Source organism: Aphis gossypii, chromosome 2 (genome assembly GCF_020184175.1).
Source record: "Aphis gossypii isolate Hap1 chromosome 2, ASM2018417v2, whole genome shotgun sequence".
Classification (NCBI taxonomy): Eukaryota; Metazoa; Arthropoda; class Insecta; order Hemiptera; family Aphididae; genus Aphis; species Aphis gossypii.
Window position 1 is genome coordinate 33,029,361 of NC_065531.1, and position 20,738 is coordinate 33,050,098.

The 20,738-nt window shown below is 28.4% G+C and overlaps 1 protein-coding gene across 1 annotated transcript in view; it reads right to left on the reverse strand.

Annotated features, from left to right (window-relative positions):
• The window catches only part of LOC114121346 (tyrosine-protein kinase Dnt-like), a 67,357-nt gene that overhangs the window by 17,990 nt on the left and 28,629 nt on the right, over positions 1 to 20,738 (reverse strand). The window contains exons 4-5 of the mRNA XM_027983637.2: positions 5,559 to 5,826; positions 1,348 to 1,759 (exon numbers count right to left, since the gene is read on the reverse strand). Of these exons, the coding sequence (XP_027839438.2) occupies positions 1,348 to 1,759; positions 5,559 to 5,826 (680 nt within the window). The remainder of the gene's footprint in view (positions 1 to 1,347; positions 1,760 to 5,558; positions 5,827 to 20,738) is intronic.

Sequence of the window (20,738 nt, forward strand, 5' to 3'; positions counted from 1 at the left end):
TTACTTATGAACTTTTTTATTTTATTTTGATTACCCACTTTATTTTTATAATTATCAATAATAATTAATATTTTTATTTAAAAAAGTTTCTATTACATTTTTAAATTACATGCTTTGAGTCGAAAAAAGTCTTAAATCATAAAACTAAAAACGTACGTCTCATATTGAAAATATAAAGGATTAATTTAAACGTTTTAAATAGTAGTTATAAAAAAATGTTAAGTACAATCCAATTCGTTAGTATATACATCTTAAAATAGTATTGTAAATAATATCCATTGTCAACTATTGTAAAAAGAAGTATAAAAGTTTCTTATACTTGTTAGTTTGACAAAACTAATAAAAAGAAATAGTGCTTGACTCAAAGCAATTAGATAATTATTTTATATTGCGTATTTGGTCTGAAATAGAGTACAAGAGTGTAATAATGCTACATAGGGGGCTGCCAAAAGAACTTTGTTGTCAGACTTATAGTCATAATGAAATAAAAAGTTTGAAAAAAACACATACCTACCAAGCTTTTCTCGAAATCTAACATTGGTTTTAAACCTTTAATACAATAATACAACGCTTATATTCAATAACAGCTGAGTTTAAAACTAAATATTATTAATAAGTTTTATTTGTTAAAAAAAAAAAAATACATATCAATGGATCTTTTTTATTAATTTGAATTTGTAAAATAAAATAAACATAAGTAATTAATTACTATGCGTTTAGTAACAAATGTATAATGTATTGACGATTAATGTCAGTAGTAACTCACTGTCATGTACCGAAAATTTAGTTATTATACAAATACCAAATAAACTATACAGTAACTATAATTTTTCGATTGAGTTAAAAATATGATCACTAGAAATCACGAAATCGTATAAAGTAATAATAAGATGAAAAGTTAAAATGAATAAAATAACGAGTTGGTCAGTAATATTGGTTTATTTTATTTTAACGCCATTGTATTGGAACGCTAAAAAACGGCTTTTGAAGTTCCTTTGTTCGGAGACCATTTTTGGGATGGATTCAACAGAAAAAGTTTGTCGTAAACTTTCCAATACAATACTATAATATATATCATAACATGTGTTGGTCTCGGAAGACGCAAAGTCGTTTAAAAGTTACCTTGTGGCACAAACACAATCACGTAATCACGTTTATTGTACCACATACATATGGTCTACAAATTATTTCTTAGTATCGGATATGAAAAAAAAATCAAATTTTTTAAATTGTGTCATAATTGGATTCATAGATTAATTATTCGGATATACGGAATATTCTAGTTTATTATATTATATTTTTAAATATATTTTTCTCATTACTATTACGAATGCAATTTATACTCACTGCAATGTCTCCTTAGATTTAGATCTGATAAGCAACGACTTGTTGGTGCGCTTGTAAGCCAGGGCGAACGTGACGGCCACAAGAGTGACTATGAGCGCAGACCCACAACCGAGTGCAAAGAAGAACGCACCGTGCGCGGGTACTAACTCTTCAGGAGCTTCGTCGCCATGTTTAGGCGAAGTCAATGCGGTATTTCCACCGCCAGTAGTCGTCACAGCAGTTGCGACCTGCACAGAGCCGGCCGTCCCACTATGCGAAGGTTGAATTATCAATGTTTTGTCGTTGTTGTGATCGTTGTCGGGCTGTGATCGTGACGACAGCAGTGGTGGTTGTGCTGGAGACTTTGGAGGCTGTTGCTGTTGGCTGGGCGGCAATTCGTCAATCAGGTTGGTCTCCAGCGAAGCATCCTTGCCTATAGAAACCATGAGTAAGATTTTTCAGAAATGTTATTTGAAAACAAGTAAAATCCATAACCATATCATATAAATCATAACCACATTGGACGGGCGCTTACTTCTCCTACAATCAAAAACCAAAATCAAACAAACAGATTGGAGGGATTTTGTTTAGGGGAAGAGTCTGAATATTGTAATAACTTGTTTCCTGTATAGGCCATCTTAGATAATTTACTTACTAACAATTCGGAATAAATTTAATCTACGCTTCTGTGTATTCGAATTAATAACAACTATGGGTGATTGTATAGTTGTGATAGGTACCTACCCTTTAAACGAAATCTTCATTTAACAATTATAATTGTAATATTTTATTGTACCAATTCTAAAGTCTACATAATACTATTAAGTTAACCCTAACACTTGTATAACCGCAATACTGGGACCGCAATAACGATCCCAATTTCTGTGTGGACCGCAGAGTTGGCCATATAAGAGCGTGTTATAAACTATCGTTTGATGTTTTCATTTATTTATTAATAACCCAAAAATAGCTATAACAAAATGTTTTATGAACATAAAATTGGCAAAACTTCTTTTAAGTTTCATAAAATTATCTAACCCTTTGTTCGGTTCAAATCAAATTAACACCACCACTTTTAGGGCACGCGAATAACTACATAGTATACGATGTTACATTTATGTGTAAATATTTGTTTCTATAGTTGTTTTCATTTCTTACCAGGCGGGGAAAAAATAATAATCAACACAAAATCTTGCAAAAACCACAATATTTCCTCTATCTTTTAATCATTTAGTCTATATAGATTTTAGATTATTTGTTTACTCGTTTAAACAACATGGACAATAACATTATGATTATAAAAAGCTTTTATTAATTATGTAAAAATTAAACAAAATAGCTAATTATGGCAAAGAAATATTTTTTTCTTTTTACTAATAAATTGATTTACCTATTTACACCTAATAATGTCAAACAACCATTAAAATAAATAAATAATATTGGATTTAAAAATTGTTTATTTGTCATTTTACCTTGTAAATGTAACAAGTTGTTGTATGAAAACATTCGTGTACTTCGTTAAATCAATTATTTAAGCCTTAATTATTATAGTTCACTCATGAGGAAAGTCAATTATAGAATTTAATTTGAATAAATCAAAAATTAATTTTGTAGCTTAACTAAACACTATATGTATCCAATGTTAACAGTGGAAAAATTAATTGGTGAGTTTAATGAGATTATAACGCATATAACGAGTGTTTTCACAAATTCAAGCTAAACAATCTTTAACGACATTATTAAATATTAATAATAAGATTACATACATATTACGCTTTAAACATATTATAAAATATATTTTTATTATCATCTTTAATACATCTTTATTATTTATAAAAATACATTAAATAAATTATTTCATGTCACTGAATACGCAATAAAAAGTTAAATAAAAAACAATTCACTTCCCAGTATGTCATGAGAGGGGATATCATCCATCCTCATCTTGCACAAAATCTATAGACTTTCCAGCAAAATGTACTCTCTGTTAAGTAACTTACCTAGAAAACTACAAATGATGCACCGCATATTAAAATATCAATCTAAAATATTCTTTACTGCCTTGTAGTCAACCTTGATGAATCGTTCTCAAACAACTCTTAATTATACTTACACTCCTCTTTACAAAACAACAAAATGTAACCTAATCTGGGATAATGAATTCGAATGAAATAATGTTGATACAAAATTTAGACAATCAAACAATTAAAGTTAATTTAAAATTAGTCTTATTCTCATTACTTTTTTTTTAAAAAAAAAAAAAAAAAGTATAAATTTAATTATATAAACTATATAATATTCTAATCACAAATTAAGTTTCTGCAATAACCACTACACTTTACAGTTCACCGCCTAGTTAAAGCATTTTTGTATTTTCTGAAGAGGAAAACTTAAATACGTTGCACAAGCATTTGATAGAGGCTCATATTCTAGACATCTATTCAAACTTAAATTTATCCTTACACTCTACTACATTCGTTCGCCATTAACAATTTATTACTACTATAGGTAGTGTAATAAATAATTAATGTTAAAAAATAACGATATTTTTGAAGTCTGTACAATTACGATGTTTCATTTTCGTTATATTAAATTATTTAAATTAATGTCATAATTATGGTATGTTATTTGATAAAAATACTCCTCTGTGTGATGTTAAAATCAGATAATATACAACATAAACACACTACCGCTGACAATGACTTGCATTAATTATAATCTGATCATCATAATCATCGTCATATATAGACTACTGTATTGTCATACAAACAACTAACTCGCGGCTGCTTGTATACGTGGTTTATCATAATAATAATAATAATAATCATATCATGGTTATTTGATTTGGCATTTTGGTGGCCTATAATAATGTATAACTTTATAAGGTAATTATTATCATAGCGAACACATACATCATTATTTTGATCGAATTTTGTGTTTATCTCAAAAAGTTTATTAACATAGTTTGATGTACAAACAAAACTACAATAATTCTGAAAAGAAAATCTAATTTATTTTTACAATATTTCATAGTTGTTTTTATTTTTTATATTTTAACGACCACCTTTACTTTTATGCAAACTTTGTGTTTCAAAAGTATTTGATGTTATTTAAATTTATAAGTTCTCACTTGTCGTTATAAAAAGTCAAACTATATAGGAATATTATTTTGAAAGGTACAAATAATTTCCAAGAGAATAAAATATGTATATTGATATAAGAATGATTTTGTATGTATTATACGTGGTTATAACTATGTAAGTATTCATAATATTAAAGTAACGTCATGTGGTATAAATATATTGCATCGATTGCCATGCGCTTTTGAACCTCGTGTAACTAATAACTATACGCTACGCTGACATACCGTAAACAATGAAAATTAAAACGTACGTCTGGTAGGTACATAAAACAGTTTTATGCGTTTTCAAAACCAAGAGACATAATACACCGTATATTCGAACTTTATTCTACGTAGTAATTTTAATTAATTAAATCGTAGTCGGCGGCAGTGGTACACTGTCTCGCCACTCACCGTCAGATTAATTATTATCGAACAGCCTAATCTGCACCTCCATACTCGTATTATTACTATCATTATTTGGTATATATATATGCCTATATTGTATCCGAGTTCCGTTCCCTCTCATCCCTCATCTCCAACAACTGACGCCACTACCGTACATAACCTTTGACGGTAGCGGTTCGATCGACCTAACGTAACCGCCGACAGCAACTCCACTTCAAAGGCAATATAGTTCAAATACACCACAATGCGAGTAATTTGAAATGCAAAACGGGACGAAAGTGTAATGGTGTTCCGGGATGGTTCGAGGCGTTATACAACACTGTAAAGGGGCGGGAAGAACCGTATAAACGAGTTTGTTCATCGACATTGCAGAACAAATCCACTCGAGTCTCAAATGCCAGTGATACGGCGTATAATCAGTAGTGATCGATTACATCAACAATAATCACGATAATAATATAATATAATTGTGGAGGTGGTCGACTCATATATATTTGGTTGAAAGTGTCAAGTGTTTAGATTCAGTTTATCAAGTGGATGTAGGTATTGAAGTTTAATATGTTGAAGTCGAGGAATAGTTAGTTCAGAGGAGGTTATTAGAAGAATGATTGCAAATATAGTGATGTGGAACACAAGCGTAATATTATATCGTGAATTTGTGAGATATAGACGGATAACTACAACGATTACAATATACTATTACCGATTCGTGAGTCCAAGAGCATGTCGGTGGTTTTCAGACATATCTTGTTCCGGTGAAATACCAGTGACACGTCGCCGTGTTTTTTATTAACAGCGGTTATGTTGATAGTGAGCAGAACATGCACCTCGGAGCTCACTACACCCGTGCACGGCAACTTGAGCCGGAACACTTGGACGTGAGAGGGTACCCATCCCGACTCCGGGATGTCCAGTTCCGGTTTTTTCATAGCTATGCCATTGTTGGACTCCACATTCCACGTGTACGGTAACTGCAAAACAAAAATAGCTTTATATTGTTTGATTATATTACTTAACACTTATTTATGCTAAATAAATACATATATTGTAAAATTGGCAAAATGAAATAGTGTTTTTTGTTTTTGGAAATTAGCCAGAATTTCAACAAACCAAAAAATTTATTAACTACTCATTCAATTTATTAGAACCAAAATTATCAAAAATATATTTTGCTTAGGAATATGAAACTACATATTATATATTGACATAGTCATTCAAAAAAGTGAAACCTTTTAAAAATATAACAAACAAATAATAATATTATATGAATGCCATTAAATAACGTACAAAAAATAAAATTAAAATATTTTCAAAAATATTCATATTTTTCGACTTAACACGTATTTACTGTTAAAAGAGTCGTACTGAATTTAAATCAATGCAGCTGCGTTAATGTAGAATCTACATGGACGATCGACTGCGTACTATAACAGTATCAGCATACGATTAACTATATAGTAGGTACCTCTGGTACCTATGCTTTTTTAATTTTCATATTATATACTATACATACTTTTTGATTTAATTTACATTTTATAGTATCAGTAATAATAATTTTTTATTTAAGATAATAAAGTAGGTATTATATACAATATAATATGTACATATAGGAATATGTAGGTAGTGCATAATCAATATCCTTTTTTGAGGGTTGCGCAAATTAATATTGTTATTGTATAAAAAGTTATAATGTCAACATTTATTTATAATAGATTTCTGAATAAATACACTGATGTATTCTTATTTTTTATTGAAATAAAAAACATTTACTGTTACCATTATAATAATACCATAAAATAATAACATGAATCATTGAAACCTAAAAAATTTGAATTAGAAAATTTCTCATCTTGTTGTAGAGATTCATAGTTTTTTTCTTTATCATAGAAAAAAGTGTTTTTAAGTTTCCACTCTAAAGAATTCCAATTATTACGTATCAATAAACCTTCGTTTCATTAAGTATAATGTTTAAATATATTGAATGTCATTAATCAAGGTTTTTGTATCATACTTAACACTCGTGTTTAATACAAATAAATGTTGAAAATCATTATAATGTATTATATCATATGGTCACAAAAAATATGGTTGACACATATTGAAATCATTGAATATAAAAAATAATAAATAAAATACGATAAAAATAAAATATTTTTCTTTTTCAAATACATGTGATATGCTTAATTTCTCATTGCGTTTTTTTTAACTAAGTATTTTTTGTATTGAAATAAATGCAATAAAATAAATTTGAACTTATATCAACAAAGAACCGTTTATGCAAAACATAAGTTTTAATGCACGCAAGAGCATGAAAAACTATTCAATCACAGAGCATTTCTCCGACCACAGTGTAGAGCAGGGGAAAATTTAATAATCGAAACTTGTCGTTGTCCATAGCCATGTCGTCATGTATATGAATATATTAAACATTATAATATATTATGTACATTCCGAAAGGTAATTTTATAGCGATAATAATGAGGAAACGCTGTGATTCCTTCCGTTACAAGACCCTCGAAAAACCATTATCGTCCCATTTATAAGAGGGAGGATATAATAATATAGACCCTTTTTTCCGAGTACCCGGACCAGCAGTACCACCTCGGGACGTCTGGGGGATACGAAAAATGAAAAAGAAAGTAATCCGACGTGTATAATATGGGCTGCGGGAGAAGTGCGGCGGCGGCGGTGTAAGTTTGACACGAGACTTAGGCTCGTGTCCAATTATCGTTGTCGTGTATTATATATCATTATATGTATATAATCGGCGGTGGTGTGTTACGGGCCGTTGCGAATGACTATACATTTTGCGGGGACGAATTGTTACCGGGAGTTGTGTGTGGGCAGATCAGGAAAGGGAGAGGGATCGTGTAAATCCCACGTCAGTCACCTCCGCGTTTAATATTATATATAATATACTTTATATAAACTGCTCGCACTTATTGCAACACATTAGTATTGTATATTACATTATATGCGCATCATAATAAAATAATATAATACCGTCGTGCGTTACTCGTCGAAGCGGAGGCAGGAGACAAACTATTATATTATAATAATATCGTTATATTCGTCATCGTCGACTATACATATATATACAATAAAAAATAATACTCTGCATGCGTGTGGGGCTCGCATCGGTGTTCATCGGTGCGACTGCTGCGGTGCAGACAACTTAGGTGTGTATAGATGTATATTGTATATACACACATTACATACATATATATATAAAACGACACGAGATTTGTTGTACGTGTATGCATGCGCATAATGCACCAACGCGCGACTCAACAATAGTATTTTAGGGTAAAACATTGTTCACGCACACACGCGCGCGCCAGAGCAAGAGAGAGGGCGCTCACGAGTAATATAATACCTGCGTATATATAAATATTTGTAAATGTTTTTTTCCACACCTATATATACGTGTGTGTGTGTGTGTGTGTGCGAGACCTTTTCCCTCCTCGTCCTGGGCCTGTATAAAGCGATTACAAAAGCTCTTTTTCGTGGAAGGGATGGGGAGGGCAACAGGCTCGTGCGACTATAAGTTTGCCGAGATTTCCGACCCTGTTTCTGACACATGTGTCACACGCGGCGCGCCAAATCCCCCACGCCCGGCAACTCCTCTCTACGACCACGCCGACTCTATACATGTACATTGTATATACCGACGGTAAAGTGCGCGAATAGACCATTGAATCCCATTTTCTCTACCCTTCGTACCAAACCGACGCCACGACCATTCGTACGCAGAGCCCGCGAGACAAACTCAGAGAGGAGAGAGAGGGAGAGAGATAGAGATAGAGAGATGACGACCTTTGTATGTAAATAAACCCCAGTGTCGGTTGTGACTGTCACGAAACGTAACCAAATGTTTGTCTCTCCGGCGGCTCAACCCACACTCGCCAAAGTCGTTATACGTGTATTTGTTTTTTAACCAATTTTTTTTTGTTTTTTTTAGTTTGTTCTACTTTTTTCTCTGTTTTCAGTGTTTACGGCGTCCAAAATACTTATCCCTTTTCCATTCGACACACGCCCTACATTAACCAAATATATATATATATAAATATATGTGTGTGTGTCCACTGTATGACATGCACTGCGTGTTTGTAGCAGCGTCTAAATTTTTATCATCAGACTTCAACGTTCTTCCGGCCACTCAATGAACGCGCCTATAATATTATACAACAAACAACAACAGCGCAAACACCTCTTATCGTTGTCCACACTTAACACCCTATGAAAATGATGCAGCACGACTGTCGTCTGTCATCGCGGTATATGACGTGAATAGTGTTGTCTACGGATGTTGTTATATTATATTGTGTTATGATATAATAATAATATTATGCATACGCATACCGCGATGACACTGTTCTCTCGACCGTAAATCGTATAACGTATGTGTGTACGCGGATCACACAAAAACCAATACCGCCAATGTGATGTAATATAATAAAACAGAACAATTAATTCATTGTACACTATTGATTATTATATTTAATATATTAACTTCAAGCGAATCACACTTGATAATTGTACGCAAAAAAAAAAAATTTATTAAAAAACATATCAATATTCAAACGTTAAAATATATTATAATAGTAGTTCATTGGTAATGCACAATATAATGGATAAAGAGTTTCTTTTTTTAATAAAATAAATTTAGCTCGCATAGAAACTTTTGACCATAGATAAACTAACGTTTAAACAAGAGAGATTAGAGATGAAACGATGTTACGCTTTACGTCGGTATCAGTTGTATTGGATTACAGATTCATAAACAATGCTGCATCCATTAGTTTAATAGCAATTCAACTCTTTATCTAATATAATATTATAATAACATTAATAATTCATAATGAGAGTATCAAACGTTATAATTATAAATACCCTCATCATAATATAATAAGTTACCTATCACTCTTCCCATTCGGACGGCCACAATTAATTTTCCACATAGCTGTGGGCTCGGGTCAAAGAAAAGTTATCAAAAGCAGTCATATCCATCCGACAGACCAAAAAATCATATAACATATTATCTGATATCTATTTTATATGTATTGATTAAATACTATTTAATAACAAATTATTAGTTGGTAGTTTGGTGTAAAATATTGCTTTTCTTCATTCATCATTTAAAAAATAAATCCATCCTTCAATGCCCATTGTCATTTTATTAGCATACAAACAATATTTAAATCAACTACTCTAATATTCTTCTATAACTTAAATCAGAAAAAAGTAGTTTCAAATAATATAATGGAACTACGAAGAAAATATATTAATATTACCTCCCCTATAATTTTGATTACTAAAATATAAGTAATCAGATATTGCAATGTCTGTTTGCGTCAGGTTTACACTTTAATAATATCCATGTATGTATACAATATATTATATTTATATATATTGATTCAGTGTAGGGCTTACGTGGAACCCTTGTCGACATGCATGTTTAATCACTTCGCATTGTTTAATCATGATTTAATGGAATTTCTGAAGAATTAATCGTTTTTGAAATACGAGAAGTAACTCGTTCAAACTCTTTGAAAGGGTCCTTTGACCGAGGTCTCGTAAACCGTTTTCATTAACCTGAATGTTGGAAAAATTAAGTTTTCTGCAGATGCTCGAACCTAATTGGTTTTGTACGTTCGTACACTAATTAATTTTAATTTATAATGTAAAAATGTTTTTTTCCTGCGTATAAGCCTATATATAGTGTATGGATTAGTACCAATATAGTACAATAACATAAATATTAACATTTTTATAAACCAATAATTCATTTTTTATTTATGGAATCACAAAGCAACAAAATTACGGTTGATTGTTAAATAATGTACCAGTTACCTGTAGCATGTAGCACTAAACAATACAAGCGCTGAAGAATTTCGTTTTAATTAGCAAATTTTTTTTCTTTTTAACAATTGAATATAATAATATATTTATAATAGCAAATAGGCAGGAGAATCCTATAATGAAAATAAAATACATAAACCTGCAGTAATTATGCTAATGCGATACACTCCATATGTTAAAACTAATATGCACAATTATTTAATATTTCAATATAAATCAGTACCAATAGTGAAATAATAGATGTTAATAACAGAATGTATAAACTAATTAAATTAAACGTTGCAATAAATTCGTATCATGTATAGTTTGACTATAAATTATTTTTTTTTAATTAGTTCCATATAAAGACCAGGAATTTTTCAATCTTTCTCAAATTCTTTAGCCTTTCTGTATTTTATCATTATTTGGTCTTAATTTTTTTAGAAATAATAAATGAAAATATTTTTTACTTGATTAATAGATAAGTAATAGTGCGATACTTATAAAACAATTGATTACAGCATACAATTTTGAAAGATTTTCTTTTATATCGTATTTTTTTTAAGTAATTATTATTCTACCAACTATTAATTTTACTAATTTTCTACCTAATTATATTAATATGATTTTCATTAACAACTAAGAGACAAAAGAAATACAGGAGCGTGTTGAATAATTTCATATTGATAAATGAAATAATATATATTTATGTATTTTGACTTTCAAGTATTCAAAAAGTAGCCAAACCCCCGTGTTCACGATAATGAGAGGGTGTCAATGTAAGGATTGTGTGAAGGTTCATATATTTTTTCTTTAATCCGTTACACGTGGTCATATGACATTATAACGAGACCCGTTTATATCGTATTTAGGGGATAGTATTATCTGTGACTAATAAAAATATCTTCATGACACATTTATACAACCTGCAACTAAACTGATAAGGTTCATTCATCAAATGCACAATATAAATAAGTTATATTACTCTTTTAATTTTTTTTTTAAGTATTGAATAAAAATTATTTAAATAAAATTAATAATAAATAAATAAAAAAAATGATTTCCTTTGATACACTACACAATTTATATGTTATATTAACTGTTTGATTTTTTTTTTAAATACATAGATCAAGACAATACTTTTATAGTTATAATTAATATTTTTTTTTGAACATAATATGGTTTTAATAAATTTGAATTGTGATAATTTTGACTGTGTAAGTCATCGACAAACTTGAACCTTTTTAGTTATAATTTTATTCTGTTCTTGAATTTAACTACTCTCAACAAAGTTTAATAACCTACTATTAAATTTTTGCAAATACATGTCATATTTTATTGAAATAAAAATAAAATAAATATATGGTAGACTTTTTATGCTTATTATGGGTTTTAACAAAAAATCATATATTTAACTTAACATTAAACTTTTGTATTAGAATATTTTAAATCATGGTTATTTTTCTAGAGAACCTAAGATTAATAAAGGTAAATAGTACTATAGTAGATTAAGATCATAATAAGAAAAATAATATAAATATAAAAATAAAAAACAAGGTGTTTAGAAAAAAAAGGGACAGTCTTTTAAAGAGAATTAAACGCGTGGTGTAAAAAAAATGTAAAGCTTTAAGAAACCATTGAAGTACCACTGATAACAAATTACATTAAAGGTCAAAAACTCTAGAGGTTTGGCCATCCGAAAACAGAAAACACGAACGTAAAATCAACAATTGTATGGTAACCGATGGAGAAAAGACCTATTGTAATACCAACAAAGTGATGGATAGATAAAATAAAAAAATACTTCAAAATACAAGAAGTGACGAATGGAGAGGATAGAATCTAAGAGCGGGACAGCTGGGAAACAGTAACGACAAAGGTTAACTCACAGAATTATAAAACCAAAAAATAAAAAGAAGAAGAAGCAAAAATATAATATATCTATACTTCGTATTTTCACAGATTTAATATTGAATATTAAAATGTAAAAGAAAGGTATTCCAGATTTCACTTTATTACAACATAGCCAGCGGATAAAAAGTTGTTGTGGTCGAAACAGATTGTTCCGGCAAGGGTAACGCGAACTAGCAAGCTTTTCACAACTCGTTCACCTCCACCGTCAACACGGTTTTCTACTCTTGCTTTTGTCCATCATCCCTCTCCGCTCTTTCAGGTCACGCCTCTCACTCGGGACCGTCTGTAGTGGCGTATCGTGTATAACCGTATTTTGTTATATATATAGGAAATACCTTAGACATGACGTCGCGCTATTGAATTCGTAGAACGAAACCAAAGAGAATACTCGCAACAATGACGCGCATATACATAATATATAGTCTCGGGGAAGGCGTGCGTAGTATGTATATATATATATAAAGGATAAAGGATCGGAAGGGAGCGTATATAGAGGAAGCATGGTCGGGGGAGGTTTTTCCGATGTAAAATTAGTCGTGGAAACACCGTGATGACGATGGTGGCAATGTGCTACGCCAAGAGGTATATAGGCACAGCTATATAATATAAATACAGCGTCGAGTTGTTGGCGGTGCGGGGTGGGCCGGTGTGACGGCGTCCGAGGAAGGGTCTAATGGCGTTAAATTACCTGGCCGCAAAACGTGCGGTGTCGGCAACGGCGGCGACCGCGCGGGGATTATGGGTTACCAGGACACGGGTTAATACCGAAGCGGTAACCGCCTATATAAATACATATATATATATACACGCGATATAACGGCGGAGGCGGCGGCAGCAGAGGAGTCACGCGATACCCCGTGATTGCCGGCCATTTGGTGGCGCGTTAAATTGGTCGCCGCCGTCTTTTCCTCCTCGAGCGACCCCACCACGAATAGCAATAATAATAAAATACACTTTTTATACGCCACCGGAATGGCCATGCACCGGAACCGGATGCGGAACAATTAATTCGTGGCGTAATTACGTACCTGTTGTTATATTCTAGTGTATGTAGGTATAGTTATTAGTTATTACGACGACAGCACGAAATATGCGTATAAATATTGATGCCACCACCCTTATATCCACCGCGACACAATAATTTAATACATAATTTATACACATTATACGCCTACATGTTATTCTATTTTATAAAATATCTACAGTTTACCTTTAATCTGAACTTTCAGGTAAAATATTTAGAAATAATTAACGAAAAAAGTCATTTTATGCCTATATTACATTAAATGAAAGGAGAAAAAAATTCAAAAGTATAATCCCGCATTTGTCTTAAGTATATATGCTTGAGTGTATCACGATTCATTCCTATTTTCTTTGTGATAATTATATATGTAAACACTATAAAACACAGCTGTATATTCATTGTAGCTGACTCATCACGTAGGTACGTTATCTATGTTTTTTTTTTTCATAACAATAATATTATTTAAATATTACGTTTAACATGATATCTAGAATGGACTTATGTCAAATATACAAATTACTATTTAAAAGACTTGATCGTATAACGAATCTTAATTGTAATTTAAAATACATTTTGCTTTGAGCATAATAATTGATTCTCAATATATTATATTATTATTATAATATTCTTCAAAGCCAAACTACTTGCTCATTCGTACCTTATACAATACTTATCATTCTGTTTCACAAATTCTAGTTAATTTTCCTCTCAAACGAATTTGATTAAAATGTAATACCTTATATTTCAATAAATAATTATTATAAATTGTACTTTGGTTTATCGTAAACATTAATGAATCACGCTTCGGAATTGGCCAATAGCATATTTATAGGTACTTATAATACATATATTTAAATATATCATAACTAGATACTCATTCGTAATTTATTATGTATATATTATAGACATAGTATCTATTCAAATCTAGTAAACTGGACGTAATAATTAATTAAAATAACAGCAATAAGAATGAAAAGTATTTTTTATAATACATTTATTCATTTTTTCTATCACGTTTTATTTTTCTTTATGAAAATTAGTTAATTATTTTTAACGAAATCAAAATAAAAAATTATAAGAATAAGTTCAATAATAATTAATAATATAATAATATAATATTCATGGTTTCATGTATTCTACATACAACTATTATAGTAAAATAACGTCAAATGCGTGAATTATAATAAAATTATATGTTTTTTACAGTCATTCTTTCATCTAATATAATACTTTTAGAGTTAAGCAAAAAGTGACAGTTTAATAACATATTATTAAGTTTTTTGATATAGCTCGAATTCTAACTTAACACACTCTAGTATATAGAACATACCTACCTATATGTTACATTTAATATTTTGATGGGGTCTTTTCTTTTTTAATAAATTGAGTAATATCGATTGATGGCAAAGGTAAGGAAAAAAACAAAAAATAAAAATAATGCCATAACAGTATGTCTAGGGTTGTTTATACTTTTAACGAGCCGGCCCGTATATAGCGAAGAGTTTGCACGCTTTCGACGGAGCGCATTATTTTATTAAGTTAGTCGGTTATACAAACAATAAAAGTGGTTCTTTATTGTTTCCTAAGTACCATCACGTCTCAATAGTATAGTCATACTATAACCGTTTAAAATGTTCAATTAGCGATTGCGGCAAATCCATTTATATCTGCAATTTTCTATCAGAAAGTTGGCATTGCTAATGCACTTTTCTGCTATACATAGCTAAAAACATCATGGACAAATGTTATTTAACGTGTGCACGCACAACACTTATGATATCATTTTGCCGATACAAATCGCCGTCCAAAAAATAGGGCTAAATAGACTACGCACAGGCCACACATAGTTTATTGGCAAGGAGTCACCCATAATAATTATGTGAACCATGTGATATTAGTTTAACATTAAAACAAATTTTTACAGAATGTCATAACTCATGTAAATACTTTTTACTTACATAAAAATACTATATATGTTTTTTATACTACTTGAAAAAATATATCTATGGCTCATAAGTAGGTTAAGATTTTCAATTTAACAACGGAAAAATGTATTCAACAAATATTGTTTTACCAGTGTCCATGAATGTCATTATGTCAATATACAACAATATTGAAATAAATAGTGTTGCGAATTATAAATTGCAATAAGTACATTTTTAATATAAGTTGTAGGTAACTTAAAAGAAAAAAATATTATTTATTACTTGACATTATTAACTAAATAAAACGAAGAAAGTATTCTTTCAATTATTGCATAGATAATTATGTATATAGAAAATTTACCTTTATAATTACCAATATAATATATACATAAATATTTAATTATTGTTTTTATTCATATTGATTAAATGTATATTATAATTAATTAATAAAATATTATTTTATTTACAATAGACATTAGACAGTTTTCATCATAACGTTATTTTAATAGGTATTTAAATAACACAGAAATTTAAAAACCAGATAACAATATAATAGTTATTATATATTGTATGTAATATTGTCCAGGTTGGGAATAATTAAAGATAAACAAATTAGCTTTTGAAATATCCAATTGATCAAAACTCTATCGCATTGGACAGAATACTATTAAATTAAAACTAAACAGCTAACCTTTTTTTTTTTTATTTATTTAAACATACGAGAGAAAATGGTAATATTCTTATACCAAAGGAGACAGGAAATAAAATGTCAAACATCATTTATATACAGAGTTTTCGATCCCTAAGTCAGATTTAAAGAGCGATAAAGCTTTTCGGAACACATGATAAAGAAGTTGCATTTAAAATGACTGTCAAAAAAAAAAACAATCGCTTCATTAAAACCTGACACAAATTTATTGATTTTCGTGAGATCATTTAATGCGCAATAAATTTAAATTATTTAAACTATACGTATCATTAGTCTAGAAATATTTTGTCAAAATAAATAATATTTAATAATTGTACGCTTATTATGATATAATGTTAGTATACAACCAAAAGAAAGGTGTACTATGCTTAATATTTTGTTTTAAAAATAATTTTTTCTTGACACAGACTGGTTCGCTACGCATATTTATCAAAGTTTTTAGAAGTCTTATAAAATCAACTTTATTTATTCTTATTTGGGTGAGCTTTTATTTTTTACTCACCTATTATGAAAAATAAATTTAATTATCTTAAATTTAATTTAAAATTACATTTCCAAGTTTAAAGAAACTAAATTTCTGTAATTTTTGTACCTATATGATTTTTCATTCTCCATTTAAATAAATGCATTATCTAAAATAAAGTAAGATACTCGCATATTTTACATTTTGTTGTTATTGAAGTTATATTATGTAATAACTGTTATACACATATTTCAGTTAAACAAGATGATATTTATACAGAAATATACATTATAAAAACTAAATAAAATATGTTTCTTACACTTTTATTTGATATTCAAACATTTCATAATTCTTTCGGAAAATGTAAAACAATAAAAATATTCTGCACTACTTATACCAAGTTCTACATTCATAATAATTATATTACATATCTTGTTTCAGAACAGGTAGTAAAATAATATACTCTTAATACAATCATATTTGGTATTATTATCCGATAGTAAGTTAGATAGTATTTTTAATTATAATAATGTTATTAAATATACAATTCATAATATATTATTTTCAATTTAAAGTTTTCATAAAATATCTATGCATTATTTTCCACTTAATAATTAATGGAGGTAATATAAAATAGTATAAGTGTTTAAATTACCATGAGATAAAAAAGGATAAAATTGTATCCTTTAACTAACGGCTAAAAAAATAAGATCCACATAAATGATAGAATTATAAATATATCATATACACATACACATACTCATTATACACATCATACACTCACAATCATATTAAAAGTAATCGATTTAAATTCTTTAGTTTTTATTACTTAATATTTAATGTAATTGTTTAGTTGATAATTTTAGTTTTTTTGATAAAATTTTACTTCAATCAACATTTAACTACGTAATTTTTAAATGTTATATCAAAATATTAAATATTAACATGATAATTGAAACAATTTTAATATTTGCTTTGAAACCTTAATAATAATAATAAAAATGTTGTAATGATTATTTTGTAATAATTCATTTTTTTCAATAAATATTTTAACATATTAAACTGAGTAAGAAAATTTAATTATTATTTTACTAATTTATCATTTTTTTAAAGTAAATTTTCATTGGTTTATGACAATTATTATTTTTGATTCATAAACATGAACTAATAGTAATGCAACTAGAAATTTGCTCATCGATATCGTGTTAACACGTCAGCTAACAATTCTACCATAATCCCGCAAGCTAGTATTCTATATAGTGGAACCATTTTTATCGCTAGAGAACTAAACTGTATTATTCTTTACCAACTACTTAAAGCTACTTATAGCCTTACTAGCCACTTAGTGCCAGTTGCCTACGATCTATTTATTTTCTTACCAATTTATATTTTCTCAGTCAAGTTCATTACGCCAATATTCTCGAAATTAACGTAAGACAAGTGTAGGTATCCAAATATATTGTATAGACGTTCATTACAATGTCATATTGATATGTTTATGACAACCAAATTATTAAATAAAATATGCTTGTTAGGTCACCTGCATTTGCTAGCTAACGCTTAACGTTGTTCTTTTTACCAGTAATGTAATGAACATATTCTATTTTAATATAATTCAATAAAATTACCCCCCCCCCAAAAAAAAAAAAATAATAAGAATATCAAACTAAAGATATGTGCAATACATATAATAATATTTTATATTACCTATATTATATTCATGTACATTGGAAATGAATTATATTTTAATAAAAATTATAATTAAAATTAATTGAAACATTAATTTTTAGAATTTTATTCTTACTAATCCATGTACATTTTTATTATTACGTATATAATGTTAGAATCCATGCTAACTACATGCATTTTTCAGGAATTATAAACAAATTATAATGAGTAAATTACTAATTTAAAAGTTTAATATTTAATATTATACCTCGACTATACATTAATGTGTTCGTTTACCAGAAATGCTTTGTAATTTTAGTGATTATATATTTAATGAAAACATTCTTGATAAGTAAAAGAGAATGATGAATGATGTATTGCACAAACATTAAGTTCTAAGTTAACATACATTTGATATAAATAATTCGTCAAGGATTCGTTAGGATATTACGAAAAGTTATTTGCATTTTCATCACCATGAACACGTTTTAAAATTCATTTTATATTAATATGCTACTCATAATATAATAATAATTTTATTAAAAAGACTTGTAACTGTTGTTGTTATTTTTTTTTTTAAATCATCTCTTGATTTAAAATATAAGTTTTTGTATACGGCTAGTAATTATGAAATATTATCTGTAAAAAAATATTTTTCTTTAGTACGGTAAACAAATTTAATTATAATGATTTCTAAAAATTAGAATTCTGAATAAATATGTGTTTGTAAATGAGATCAATGAGATCATAATAAATAGGTACAACGAAACCTTTGTTTATGTATAACTATTTATAATATATAATTTTTATTTAGAATAAATTGATCTAAACAGCTGATATTTTGTTAATACAAGATAATTTTTAATAGTTAGTGGCAACCATTAAAAATTATCTTATTATATATTAAAATATAATTGATATTATTAATCACTAATATACGTTCTTATATACAATCAAACATAGTATATCATTTTTCATTTATCAAAAATTAAAACGTTTTTATTTTAGTTTAAAAGATTTACGTATAAACTTTGTGAACATTTTTTATAAAAATGTGGTTTGAAGAAGTTTAAAAAAAATATATTCTAGCATAAAGACATTCAAAGTTTTTATTATGCAATAAACAGTATAAATTATTCCAGAATAGGGTGTCATTAAAGCGGTAATTATTAATTACACATGCTAACGTGGTATAATAACTATTAAGACAAGTTAAAAGTAAACAGTCCAAAACTTTTTTAAGTCAAAAAACGGTCTTGATGAGTTATTAAATGAAATAAAAATATTAGGTGGTTGAAATGTTGAATAATTAGTATATTAAAAAAATAAGCAGCAAACAATTTTAAAAAGCTCCATAGATCAAATTACTAATTAAAAAAATATGTATACGATAGGAAATAAAATACTCATTCTTATCATAATAAAATGTTATAACTGAATTGTATTTATTGATAATTTTTATGTTTATTAAAAAAAATATAATTATTATAAATATATAAACAAAAATACCAATTTCATTGTAATGTAACACAAAATAATAAAAGTAATAATTATGCTTATGATTTTTAAATAAATCCGAATCAATTGGTTTCAAAATTCAAAAAATTTTTTTCTGTCAAAACTCAATTTTCACTACCATATTTGAAAATAAAATGAAGCACGCAAAAAACGTAAACATGAAGATACATTTTTTATAACTTATAAAAGTTATATTATAATTTTAAATAATGAATGTTTTCTGATTGTCAAAATTGTAGTTCCCAAATTTATTTCTCTTAAGTTGAGAACAGATTAAGTTTAGATTCGGTTATACATTTGTATATATTATAATAATGCATTCCTGAGGGCGACCAAAAACCGTTTTTATACTTACCATCGTACAGAGAACCTACTTTTTTACAATGTAAAATATTAAATAATAATTTTCTTATTTCTTTGAGTATGAGACCACCTTGGTAGTCTCACATTCTCAAAAAAAAAAAAAAAGAAAAAAACAATTCACTAAGAGCCAAATGTCATGTTGTCGTTCATATTTTTAACGTTAATATAGCTTTATTTGGATAAAGCCCAACGAAATGTTTTAACTATGTAATACCCATTTGTCGAACATAAACAAGACAGTTACAATATTATAAATACAAATTCTCAATTGTGAACTTTATAAGGATCTGTGATAAAGAATGTTTTGTGTCTATTAACACTTTCACACTGATGACAATTTTTTTAAATCACTTAAATCGTATTTATTAACCTCTTTTGCGAACAAAATAACTCGTTTTGTAACGACTTAGGATTAAATTCCAAAGCAATAAAAGTTATCAATAAAGATCACATAATAT